This window comes from Ailuropoda melanoleuca, chromosome 14 (assembly GCF_002007445.2).
Source record: "Ailuropoda melanoleuca isolate Jingjing chromosome 14, ASM200744v2, whole genome shotgun sequence".
Lineage (NCBI taxonomy): Eukaryota > Metazoa > Chordata > Mammalia > Carnivora > Ursidae > Ailuropoda > Ailuropoda melanoleuca.
Window position 1 is genome coordinate 6,982,508 of NC_048231.1, and position 12,692 is coordinate 6,995,199.

General features: G+C 57.5%; 1 protein-coding gene across 1 annotated transcript in view; it reads left to right on the plus strand.

Annotated features, from left to right (window-relative positions):
- Nucleotides 1-12,692, plus strand: part of PLEKHG3 (pleckstrin homology and RhoGEF domain containing G3) — a 37,684-nt gene that overhangs the window by 18,051 nt on the left and 6,941 nt on the right. Inside the window, 13 exon segments of the mRNA XM_034642337.1 lie at nucleotides 4,206-4,452; nucleotides 4,455-4,591; nucleotides 5,653-5,750; nucleotides 6,987-7,056; nucleotides 7,399-7,445; nucleotides 7,557-7,707; nucleotides 7,795-7,926; nucleotides 8,161-8,343; nucleotides 8,709-8,801; nucleotides 9,053-9,139; nucleotides 9,366-9,399; nucleotides 9,718-9,816; nucleotides 12,614-12,652. Coding sequence (XP_034498228.1) covers nucleotides 4,245-4,452; nucleotides 4,455-4,591; nucleotides 5,653-5,750; nucleotides 6,987-7,056; nucleotides 7,399-7,445; nucleotides 7,557-7,707; nucleotides 7,795-7,926; nucleotides 8,161-8,343; nucleotides 8,709-8,801; nucleotides 9,053-9,139; nucleotides 9,366-9,399; nucleotides 9,718-9,816; nucleotides 12,614-12,652 — 1,378 coding nt within the window. The 5' untranslated portion in view covers nucleotides 4,206-4,244.

The following is a 12,692-nucleotide window of genomic DNA, read 5'->3' on the forward strand; positions in this document are numbered from 1 at the left end:
ACTGGGCATGGAGCCCAGCACGGGCCTTGAACTCATAACCCTGAGATCAAGAGTTGGCCTTTTAACCAACTGAGCCACCTAGGCATCCCTGGGACCATCTTTTCTGAAGTTGGGGATGGGGGAGCAGGGTCCTTTTGCCTTAGTGACCAGAGGCCTGAGGATAGGGCATGGGGGCTAATTATGGGTTTTGTCATTTTTTACCTGTTGGAGGCAGGGGTATGGGTTAGGTTTGGGACATGGTGCTGAGGCCTAGTGAGGAGAAAAAGCATATGGGACTTGACCCGAGTCAGCTGTGCTGGGAATCCAAGGGGCCTGCTGCAGCCTGCCTCTCTGCCTGGGGACATTGGGGGAAGGTCCTCAGAAGGGAGGGCCGATAACCTAGGAGGTGTGGGCAGAGGAAGGGTGTGGATTGTGTTTAAATTTAGAGAGAGTTTTAAAAAAAAATGAAACATTCCTCTCCTGTCTCCCCCTACCCACCCCTTTAAAGATGTGTGTCTGAGCCACTTCTTAGGTCCATCAAAAAGAAAGGCTTGGGGGACCTTCACAGGTGTGGGACTGGAGATACGGAGTTTTCTAGAAGACTGATTCACTGATTGATGATTGGACTGACTCATGTTGAGAGATGGAAGAGGTCATGGCTGGGAGAGACTTAGGGCAACTGGAGACTGGGTGCGGTAGGAGGAGGTGGGCGTGGGCATCTGGCTTGGGGGTTTGGCTGCTCTCTGCCTGTCTTCTTTAGGCTCCCACTTCCCCAGCCAGGTTGTGTCTTCTGGATGAGTTTGAAGACCTGAGTGCTAATCTTGGCTTTGAGGTGAGCCTTGCAATTTGGGGTGATACTAGTGAAGAGGAAGGAAAGGTCGCCTCTGGCCCGGGACAGGTGGGCAGGCACTAGTGCCGTCTCTTTGGGAGTCTGAACTACACACACAGTAATGGTTGGGCTCAGGCTTTTAGGACCAGAATGCACTCAGACCGAGTGCGATGGCTCTACTAACAGCCCCCCTGGACTCTGCCTTGTTTGCTCTCACTGCCCCACATGCTTGTCATCCTCCCTTTGTGGGTCTCTGCACTTTTCCAGCAAGCCTCCTGTCCTAGAGAGCCTGTGGTCCTGGGTCTCCTGGTCCCTGCAGTGCATGTCTCACGCAAGGAATTATAGTCAGAGCCTAGTGACGTCCGTGACCTCATACTTTTTCCTTTTTCCATGACCTGCAATCCTTTGACCTGGAATCTGTATTTTACCATGTTGTTCCAACAGGACGATAAATGGCCAGAGGTCACAGAGTAGCAGGTCTAGAAAATAGCTATAAGGAATCTTCACTTTCATTCCTTTACCTCCACGGCCTTTGTAGGGTAAATGAAGCATCATGTTAAAAGCTGTCATCTTTCAAGACTTAATAAGTCCCCCACGGCTTAGGCTGAGGCCAAGGCCTGTGACTAATCCGTTTTCCTGTGGCCCTGGCTTGTGTGAAATCCATTAGGGAGACAGCAGGCAGGGGCAGGGGAGTGGGAACACTGGAGCCTTCCTGCCCGAGTACACGTCCGGACACTGCCACATGTTACTTCTGTGGCCTCAAGTTTCTGTATCTGAAATGGGGCCAATAATGGTACTGAGTTCATAGAGCTGTTAGGAGATGAAAGTGGCTTGCTGTGTCTTGGCACTTAGAATGCTTCAGCGCTTGGCTGGTATGCTTTGTCTGGGCTGCAGGGGGACTGCTGGGCGCGGGCGCGACTTTGACAACGTGAGTTTGCTTTGCGGGGAGATGGCTGCACTGCACCAAAGGAAATTTCTCCAAAGAGAAAAGATGCTTTCATTTCATTTCTGGGTTTATAGGGCAATGGGATCCCCAAAGAGTGACCCTCAGAAGGCCCCCCTGAGAGTGTGTGTGGAGGGGGGCTGTGGTTAATCTTTTACTTTAAAACTGACCTGGCCAGCTGTGAAATCCATCTGGGCCTTGGGCCTTTGCCATTTAGCATCCCCATAGGGGCTGGCTGACCCCAGGTTTGATCTGGGAAAGGTCTTAGGTCTCCTAAGTTTCTGCCCCATTGTTCCAGCTGCGACTGACAGTGGGGGGTGGTGGGGGCTGACTGCAGCGGGCTTTGAAGGACACCATAGTCCCATAGGGCTGGGGGTTAAAGACTGGGGCGGGGTTGGGATCTTTGTCTTTCTTTGTGCTGAAATGACACACACAGCCTTACCCTGTGGGCTGGTTCTGTAGAAAGGCCCAGCTGGTTAACTTTAAAGGCTCTTTTGAGGAGGGAGGAAGAAGCAGCAGTGCTGCATTTCCCTTGGAGTTTCACCCAGATGAGCCTGTTCATTCTCCTCTGTTGGACCTGGAAGGGACGGAGTAGGCAGGAATGGCTTTCGCGCTGCCACTCTGTCTGTATCTGCAAAATGAGAGGCTCCCGGGGATCCCCAGAGAGGTGACACTCCTCCCTGTGCCCAAGCTGCGACCGGCAGTGGCACAGTGCTGTGCTGGAGACTTCTCGCTGGGCTCATGATTTCGAGCTCCGTACGCGCACCGGTTTGTTCGCCATCATCCATTTGCCAGATCCCCCTTAAGGCCCCTGAGCTTAGGGCACTTACGGTCTAGGGCAGGGGATCTCAGACTAGTCACAGTCACGCAGGGAGTGGTAGGGGTAAATCCTGGGGTGCTGTAAGAGTATGTGGAAGGGGGCATCCAGGTTTGTTTTCTGGGGAGGTTTCTAGAAGGGGCCTGGCTTCTACTCTGAAACCTGAGGATTGGGTAAAAGTGACTGGGTTTGGGGGGGCGGTATGGCTTGGAAGATGGGGTGGGCATGGGGGGTGTGGGAATAATGTCCAGGCAGAGAGAACATTTGCAAAAGCCAGAGCCCAGGAGTGCTGGAGTGATGGCACCTAGATCCTCCTTGTAGTTCTAGCCTGTGGTCTGGTAATTTCTGAGCCCTAGAAGTAAGGGTGGAAGGCTTTGGGGCAGTGACAGTGAGAGTGATGCTCTGGAACTTTGTTCCTGTGCAGGCAGCAATGCAATGCACATTCTGGAAGTGGTGTTGGTGAGCTGTGGTCTGCTGGGGTTGGGGTAGAGCGTCCCTGGCCATCCCAGAGGCCTTAGCCCCTGCCAGACTTACTGCTCTGGGTTGTTCCAGGTGGGCCTACCTGTGAACAGCACCACCTGCTCAGAGACTAAAGTCCACCTGAGGCTGTGTTTGCCTTACCTGGGAGCAGTTTCCTGCCTGCTGGGCTGCCTGACCTCGTGGTGCTAAAGGGAGTTTAGAGAGACTCATCGGTGGCTCAGGCCTGGGGCATTTCCTGTGTGCTGGGAGCTGGGGTGAGTCAGGGCCTGTACCAGGTGCTGGGGTTCAGGAGCCTTTGTCCTCTCTTCTCTGCCTCCCTGTCAGTATCCAGAAGGCTTCAGAAGCATTCATGGTGCAGCTGCTGGTGCCCCCAGAGATGTCCTGATCCTGAGGAGAATCTTACCCCCTGGCATGTGTGTCGTCTTAGATCCCAAGGGCTAGATCTTCAGCTGTCCTTGCTGGTGACCCCAGCCCAGGCCCCGACAAGTGGGCACTTGGGAAGTGCTTTTTGACAATTGCTATTATCATCACTGTTTCGATGGTTTATGGAGCCCTTGCCCCAAGCCAGGCACCAGGCTCACACCTGTCCGTGCCGCAGGTCGCTCCCTTCTCAAGGACACAGCCCTGGGGTAGGTTCGGAGAGGCTGGGTGCTTTGCCGGAGCCGCGGGGCTGGGCTTGGGGTTCCGCCCGAAGGCACCCCAGCTTCTGCTTTGGAGGAAATGTCCTCTCTGCTCTCCTGGGGTTCAGGTTTCTGAGCCCTTGATTGTCCTTGGATGCGGTCACCCTCTCCTCTGGGGATGCCGGAGCTGTTGCAGTCAGGAAGAGATGTTACTTGGGCATCCCTGTGCGTGCTTGTGGAGTCTGAGGGAAGGACCTTCTGGACGTTGAGCTGTGTTTAAAACTGTGGTGAAATACACAAGCAAAATTTCCATTGTAACCATTTTTAAGTGTATGGTGGTACAGTGGCAGTAAGTGCATTCCCGTTGTTGCTCCTCTGTCGCCACCGTCTCCAGGGCTTCTCTTATCTTGCAAGATGGAAACTCTGTACCCATTAAGTACTAACTCCCCACTCTCTCCTCCCCCAGCAGCCACGCTTTTGCTTTCTGTTTCTCTGAGGATTCGGAGATTTAATTCTTTGTCTGTCCGTCCTGCCCAGAACCTCCCCGGAGTGCCCTCGCCAGGCAGCGATGCCAGGATGCCCGTGTCTGCCTCCCTCCGCCAGGATGGCAGCCAGGAGCGGCCGGTGAGCCTGACCTCAACCACGTCCTCGTCGGGTTCCTCCCGTGACAGCCGCGGCGCCATGGAGGAGCCCAGTGGCCCCGAGGCTGCCGCCGAGAACGGGGCGGGCTCCCCGCGCAGCCGGCATCCGCCCAACGGCAGCACCGGCTCGCGGCTGGCTGAGCGGGAGGGGGGCCGCTGTCCCCGTTCGGCAGCCGGGCCGCGGCGGCCCCGGCGCACAAGCTCAGCTACCTGGGCCGCGTGGTGCGGGAGATCGTGGAGACGGAGCGGACGTACGTGCAGGACCTGCGCAGCATTGTGGAGGTGAGGCGTGCGCGAGCGGCTGCGGGGCTGCAGTGTGGCCGGCCTCCGGCTCCGCGTGGCCCTGCTCGCCTGTCAACCCGCTTCCGACCCCGGAGGGAGCGTTCTCCCTGACGGTTGTGTCGGAAGAAGACTGCTTCGCATGGAGCAGGGGGGTGGCCTCGTGTCCCTGCTCCAGGGAGCCTCAGACTTCAGGTCAGATCAGTAGCGGGGGCCAGCGGAACCTCCAGTGGACCCTCAGGAAGCAGGCACGGTTGATGGGGAGGGACAGAGACTGCTCCGCTCACAGAGACTGGACCCAGTGGGGCAGCTGGCCTGGATGTTGCCCGTCTGTGCCCGGATCCCTGCTCTGTTGGTTCCTGGCTGCGGGGTCTCGGGCACCTGCGTTAGCCCCTGAGCCCCTAGTCCCTCCTCTGTGAGATGAAGATGCACCCACCTCGCAGGGCCAGCGTGACAGGCTTCTCCCTGCGGGGCGCCCGGGGAGGTGGCTGGGCGGCTGCCACTGAGGAGGCCCTCCGCTCGCAGCGCAGAGAGCTGTGTTTGTTTCCTGGGATTGCTGTAATAAATTATCACAGGCTGGGGGCTAAAATGCAGAAATTTCTTCTATGTTGGTTTAGGAAGCCAGAAGTTGGAAATCAAGATAGTGGCAGGATTGGGTCCTTCTGGAAGGTCTGAGGGGGAGAATGCATTCCATGCCTCTCTCCCAGCTTCTGTTAGGTGGTTGCTGCCAATACTTGGATTTCCTTGGCCTGTAGATGTACTGTCCCGACCTGCCTCCGTCTTCCCATTGCCGCCTTCTCTGGGTCACTCTATGTCCTTTCCTCTTACAAGGACACCAGTTGTGGGATTTAGGGCCCACCCTAAATCCAGTATGCTGTTGTTCTGAGATCCTTGAACGGATACTGATTTTGGGGAGAGAGCTCTCCAGCCCAGTACAGTAGGCGACGTCTGTGAAGTCACACTGTAGTTGTAAATGGAGGACAGAATGAGGTGTGGCTGGGGGAAGTAATGGGGGGCAGGACTGCTCCAGGAGGGGCTGGGTTCTGATGCCTCCCTCCACACAGGACTACCTCTTGAAGATCATCGACACGCCTGGGCTGCTGACACCGGAACAAGTCAGCGCCCTCTTTGGGAACATAGAAAACATCTATGCACTGAACAGGTATGGAGTGGGCCTAACACATACCGTGTTCTGCCTGAGAGGCCTGTCTCGGGGGCCTAGGGAGGAGCCCTGGATGTCCCTAGTCTCCTGGGCTGTGACATGTGGGCCTGGGCCCTGATTGCTCATGGTGGGTCATGGTGGTCCATCCCTGTACAGCGGGGCAGTTAGCTCCCTGTAGGAGAGGGGGATGTGGGACCACGTGCCCTGGGGCTGATGTGCTGCATCATTTGAGGCCATGGGCATGTTGGGTCGGCCTGGACCAGCACCTCGTCAGGGATCTGCTGGCCTCTGGCACGTGATGCTCTTCCCTCTGTACCTTTGTGGCCCCTTTGTCTCTTTCATCTTCACCCCCCACTTGCACATCTCTTCATTTCTTCTTCACCTTCCCACTGACCCCATGGGAAGTTGGGTCTCCCTGGGGGTGATCTGACCCAGTAGGAGAATGACAGGCCAGGCAGAATGTGATGAGGGGGGGTGAGCAGGGCCCGGTGAGGGGCTGGTTCGGGGCACAGGGGCTCCTCGAGGATCTGGTGTATGCTGCCTGGGCCCACAGATTCCCCAGGGAAGGGACACTGGTTGGGAGGGGCAGTGCTTGAGGGGACAGCATTGGGAGGACAGGAGGACACTTACCCTGGGCCCTTTCACGTGGGCTGGCAGGGCTTCCTGCTGGGCCAGCTGCAGAAGTCCAGGAGGGCAGGCGCAGGCTGACGGGCTGGCTGGTGGTGGGGTCAGGAAAAGAGGTGCCCAGGAGGAGGCGTCAGGGGAACATTGTATTTAGTTAGGGTTTCCCATAGTGCCCCATCTAAGTTCTGGGGGTACTGGGACTCACCCTGTTTCTCTCCCTTTCCTGCCTCTTTTGGAACTGGGGGCCTTTGGTTCCTTTGGGAGTCCCCTCTCTTTCCTCTGCCCCCTTTAATCTCTGCCTTTGTGTGTTTGACTCCTTCTGCCTGCAGAGGAGCTGTCTCCCCTCCCGAGGTGGGTACTGGTGTCCCCTGTCTCTCTTGCTTGCTGAGCATGTGGGTGTCCTTTGCTCCCTGTCTTTGCGGCAGTGCTGGGTACTTTCCGTGGTTGTTGGCCTGGGCAGGGCTCACTCTGAGGATGGATGCCCCGACTCTTTGGCATGCCACCTGGGGCTGGCTGTGTATCTGGGTACCAGGAGGCTGGGGAGGGGGCGTGTTGGTAGCTGTGGAGGCTGTCCGCTGTCTGGGGTCTGATGACCACTCTCCCCTCCCCTAGCCAGCTACTCCGAGACCTGGACAGCTGCAACAGTGACCCTGTGGCTGTGGCCAGCTGCTTTGTGGAAAGGGTAAGAGGGCCTGCTGGGTCCTTGCCTCTTGTCCCGCCTTGCTGGGGGCTCCGAGGCACAGCAGTGCCCAGCTTAAGAGGATGTGTGAGTCCTGGTGGCCTCTGTCCAGGGGAAGTGCCGGGTGCCCTGTGTCAAATGGGAAGGGAATTCTGGGGTAGCGCCAGGGGCTGCTAGGTGGATGGGACCTCCCAGACAGATGGGTCAAAAGATGGATCTACAGGTGTTCAGGGAAAGGGGGGCAGAGTGTGCTGTGGGGATCAGGGCCGTATCTTTGGTATACCCAAGTTTAGAGTCAAATGGGAGTCTCCCAGAAATCACCATCTTTCTTTGGTCTCCTCTTAGAGTCAAGAGTTTGATATCTACACCCAGTATTGCAACAACTACCCCAAGTGAGTAATTGGGGTGGAGAGGGGAGACAGAGTTATTTTGTGGGCCTGGAGCACCCCACATCCCCATCTAGGCCTTCCCAGGTGGTGATGGCCCCTTCTCCCCGCTCCCAGCTCCGTGGCCGCCCTGACCGAGTGCATGCGGGACAAGCAGCAGGCCAAGTTCTTCCGGGACCGGCAGGCGCTCCTGCAGCACTCCCTGCCCTTGGGCTCCTACTTGCTGAAGCCCGTGCAGCGCATCCTCAAGTACCACCTGCTGCTCCAGGTAGCCTGGCGTCTTGCCGAGCGTGTGCGGGGCCGGGCCAGGGGCAGCGCTGAGGCTGGGCTGCCTATGCGCCTGTCTCCCACCCAGGAAATTGCCAAACATTTCGATGAAGAAGAGGACGGCTTCGAGGTGGTGGAGGACGCCATCGACACCATGACCTGCGTGGCCTGGTACATCAACGACATGAAGAGGAGGCACGAGCACGCGGTCCGGCTCCAGGTGCTCCAGGGCTGGTCGCTGGGGGGTGGGGGCAGGCCGGCTGGTGGGCGAGGTGTGGCCGCTCTGCTGGGTGGGGCAGGGGGACCCGAGGGCGGGTTTCCGTGCAGGGCGGGCTTCTCAGAGGGGGGCCCCTCGTGGCAGCGTGTGGCTGGTGGCTGTGTCTGGAGGAGTTTCTGGGGCCCCTTGTCGTCGGTGAGCGGCCTGACTCTGGGGGTCGGGGCATCTCTGCCTTAGGAGGTTCAGTCGCTGCTCATCAACTGGAAGGGGCCGGACCTGACCATCTACGGGGAGCTCGTCCTCGAGGGCACGTTCCGCGTGCACCGCGTGCGCAACGAGAGGACCTTCTTCCTCTTTGACAAAGCGCTGCTTGTCACCAAGAAGCGGGGCGACCACTTTGTCTACAAGGGCCACATCCCGGTAACCAGGCGGCTGTCACAGCCTCTGCCCTCTTCCCCCCTTGCAGTGGGCCAGGCTCCGTTCTTCTTCTTCTTCTTTTTTTTTTTTTCCTTAAGATTTTCTTTTTAAGTAATCTCTTCACCCAACGTGGGGCTCAAAGTTACAACCCCGAGATCAAGAGTCTCGGGCTCTAACGTCCGAGCCTGCCAGGTGCCCCAGGCTGCATTTCGTGACTTCTTTGTGGGCCCTGGGTTGGGGTGGATGCAGCTCCACCCTGAGATTACTCTGTCTGCCTCCCTGGATGGTCTCGAGGGGCTGGGGCGCAGGTCGGCCCCTGTCCCCCCGCCCCCGACCCCGTGCGTGATGGCGCTCTCCCTCTGCCCCAGTGCTCCTCCCTGATGCTGATCGAAAGCACCAGAGACTCCCTGTGCTTCACCGTCACCCACTACAAGCACAGCAAGCAGCAGTACAACATCCAGGTGAGGGGCGGGTTGGGGTGCTTGGGCTGGGGACGCACCCGCCGCCGCGGCTCGCCTCGCTGTGCTGGGCCCCACGGCCTCCCTCTGCACGGTGGGGAATCCATGTGGGCCTCTCTGGGCTTCGTGTGGAGGAGTTCAGGTAACCTCACAGTTAGGTACCCTGACAGGGCAGAGGCACCGGACGTGGCCCACGGTGTGTGGCTTCAGGCTTGTGGTAATAACCCTGGCTCCCTCCCCCGTGGTCCTTCCAGGCCAAAACGGCGGAGGAGAAGCGGAGCTGGACTCACCACATCAAGAGGCTTATCCTGGAGAACCACCACACCACCATCCCCCAGAAGGTGAGCTCCCGGGGTGCAGGGACCGGGGGTTCCTCAGCCAGCTCCACGGGCCCAGCAGTGCCTCACTCCTGCACGGTGGCTTCACTCGAAAGCAGGGGTCAGTGCCCAGGCACCATGGGCTTCGGCCCAGCACTTCGGGGTGTCCCGGTGCAGCAGAGCAAGTGCATGGGCCAAGAGAGGCGCGCACATAGAACGTACTAACTGGGTGCGTTTCCTTTCCTTCCAGGCCAAGGAAGCCATCTTGGAAATGGACTCCTACTGTAAGTGTACTTTCTGCCTGCTTCTCCCTAATTGGGCACATTTCTAGGTCATGTTGCATCCTGGGGAAGCTCTGCCTGATATTACTGTTCCAGGGAGAATGGGGAAGCTCCTTCTGTCAAGGGCTAGGGGTCTACTGCAAGACCAGGGGCATGGTCCTGCTGGCAGGTGGGACTCCCACTGCCTAACATTTCTGGATGGAAGATGGAAGAAGCGAGAGCTCTGGAGGCTTCTGGCCCCTGGAGCTGGGGCAGGCAGCAGAGGTGTGGTCAGGTATGGTCAGAGTCCAGGCCCAGGCTGATTGTTAGTCTCGTGTGCAGATCCCAGTCGGTACCGCTGCAGCCCAGAGCGCCTGAAGAAGGCTTGGTCCTCCCAGGACGAGGTGTCCGCTCACGCACGCCAGGGGCGCCGGCAGTCTGGTAAGGGAAGGGCTGTGTGGGCAGAGAGGTTTCCTCACAGGACTCTTGGCCAGGAGGGGGACTGTCTGCAGTAGGATTTGGGGCTGGCTCTCACCTCCCTGGACATCCCAGGAAAGGGCGGGAGGGCGGGTCGCTGGGCACATGGGGAGCACCCTGTCCCTGTGCTGGTGTTGCCTTCTGCCAGGCACCTTCGATCGTGCCCTTCTTGCCCACCAGGGCTGGGCAGCCTGCCTTTTCCAGGGCCCTGAGAACACTTGCTCACTCAGGCCTCAGTGCTCCTCCTTAGCCTTCTTGTGACCAGCTCCTTTGCCACTCGGAATCCCGGGACTCAGCCAGGAGCGACGCTCAGACATCATGGGTGATCCCCAGCCCAGTTCTAGTGAAGAGCAGAGGCAGGACGTGGGGAAAGCGAGTTAGACATCGAGTGGCACCAAATCCAGACAGGAAATATTTACTTTGGGTCTCAGGAAAAAGTTCCATTTTCCTCTGCTGCGTTTTCTCCCATGACTGGGCTTGCTACTCTGTACTTGGATTTATTGGAATGAATCCTCTGTTGAAAAAGAGAAAACTGCTTTTATTCTTAGTTCTGGGAGTGATGAGGGTGTGTGTTTTCTATGTCTGTTCATCTCTTTGTACTCAGCTCTTTAGTCCGAGGCCCAGGGACAGTTTTAGCTTCAGCTGGGTACCTGCCAGACATAGAGGAGGTGAGAGTTGGAGTGAGAAGTGTCTCAGAGACCCCTGGAGAGAAGGTTCGGGAGTGACTGGCAGCTCTGTCCTGGCGTGGATCTCCAGGGTGCGTTGGGCTTTGGCCGTGAACCATGGGTCCCTGACAACTCTGGGGAGTGACATGTGGGCTTTGGTCTTCTGGAAGATGGAGCCAGGTGGTCTCTGGAAGCTTTTGTGATTTTGTTTTGTTTGGTATTATTCTCAGTGGATCTCGAACTGTAGGCAGATTTGTGATGGTTGCAAATGTTTTATGACAGCCTGTGTGAAAAGCCCCCAACTGGGGGTGTTGTGTCATAAGTTTCTGGCCCTCTTTGTTTTCTGTTCTTGCATGATACTCTTCCTGTCCTTCTAGCATTGCCCTTGATTCCCCTTTAACCTGCCACAGCTTTGAATTGGCAGCTTCTGGCACAGGGAAGAGCTGGTGGTGGTAGGAACCGCAGTCGTGCCTGTCATGAAGTCAGCACCCACACTGTGGCTATCGTGGCACGCGGGCAGTTAGTCATTCTAGAGCTCAGTTTCCACAGAACTGAGATTTTAGCCTGTGACCCCTGACGGAGTCGGGTTCCGCTTATTTTTGTACTTTAGTTTCAACTGTTATGAAACAAACATCTCTCAACACCTGCTTCATCCTCTTAAGGTAGAGGATGCCGACCAGTGTTGAACTTTTCCTTTTCTGGTGCCCGTGTGACAGTGTTCGTTGGGCATGTGTGCCACTTGGGGCGGGGGGGTCACCACGGCAGCCACGCACCCGAGGTGTGGTTCCTGTCCGTCGCAGTGTCCTCTCCTGGAGCGGCTCTTCTCCCTGCTTCTGTTGTTTGAAATCGGTCGATTGACCTTGTGAGAAGTGTGGGAAAAGACAGGCCAGCAAGGGGCACCTGACCAGTTCCGTTGGTGGAGCGTACGACTCTTCATCGTGGGGTCATGAGTTTGAGCCCCATGCTGGGTGTAGAGATTACTTTAAAAAAAATGTTAAAAAAAAAAAAAAGCCAGCACGTCGCTGAGAGGGAGACGGGGCCCCATGTGAGCACCGCAGTGACGGCGTGGAGTCCCCTACGCTGTCTGCCTCCAGGCCTCCCCCTCGCAGAGAGCGGTATGCTCTGGATAAGATGCTGCTGTCACTGCTTGTCACTTGTTAAATGTTCTTGATGACAAGTTTTAAGTTGAAGGAGTAGGACATTTTGTATTTCTCACCTTAAAAACAATCGGATTCACAACGTACTTCTGTTGCATGGATCGTGTGCGTGTACTCACACTTCTCAGTAGAAGGAACTTCTGCAGTGTGCCCCCCTGCTCAGGAACAGCTGAGAGACCTCACTAGATTTTCCTTCTGCCTCCGAGTTTATGGTGGGCTTCCCAGTTAACACCAGTCGGGCAAGGACACTGTGGGCTGAGGTCAAGACACTGTGGAGAGGTGCCTGGACACATGTCCTCTTATCCCTGCCTGCCTGTCTCAGGTCTGTTCCCAGAAAGGCTGGGGTGCAAGGTGATGACACTCTCAGCCTAATGGATGTGTTCTGTATCTTGTTCCCAGAGCCTGGTCAGCGCTCGTTCATCCGGGCAACACTCCCCAGCAGGCAGCGAGGCTTCATGGAGCCAGGCCTTAACGGCCGTAGGAAGTCGGGTGCGACCTCTGCTTTCCAGCCGGGGTGCTGCAAGGGGGCTTGGCCTCGGGTGTAGCGTGGTGTGGTGCACTTGCTTATCGCAGGGAGGGTGGGGCTGGCCGTAGAGCTAAGGATCTCCAGAGCTGTGGCGAGTCGGTCTGAAGGAGGCAGCTTGGGACTGCGGCTCCGGAGCCAGGGCCCCCATGCAGGTGCGCTCATGCAGGGATTTGGGCGGAGCTGTTCCTCGGGGGAGGGGCTGGCAGTCACAGCGGTCTGGTGCTGGATGCGGGTGGCCCGGGCCCTGCCTTCCTGTGGGGCAGGTAGGGCAGCCTCCCTCAGGCCCTAGGGCTGAGGGGGGCCAGGCTGGAGTGGACTTCGAGCTGGTGGCGCTGGCACGGTGAGCATGGGACCAGGGTCAGACACAGCTGTTTCTGGGCCTGCACTGACTGTCCATGCGCATTCCTTCTCAGAGCCAACCAGACACCTGCTCAGGCAGCTCAGTGAGAAAGGTGAGTGTGAGCATGGCCAGCCCTTCCTGGCAAGCTCTAG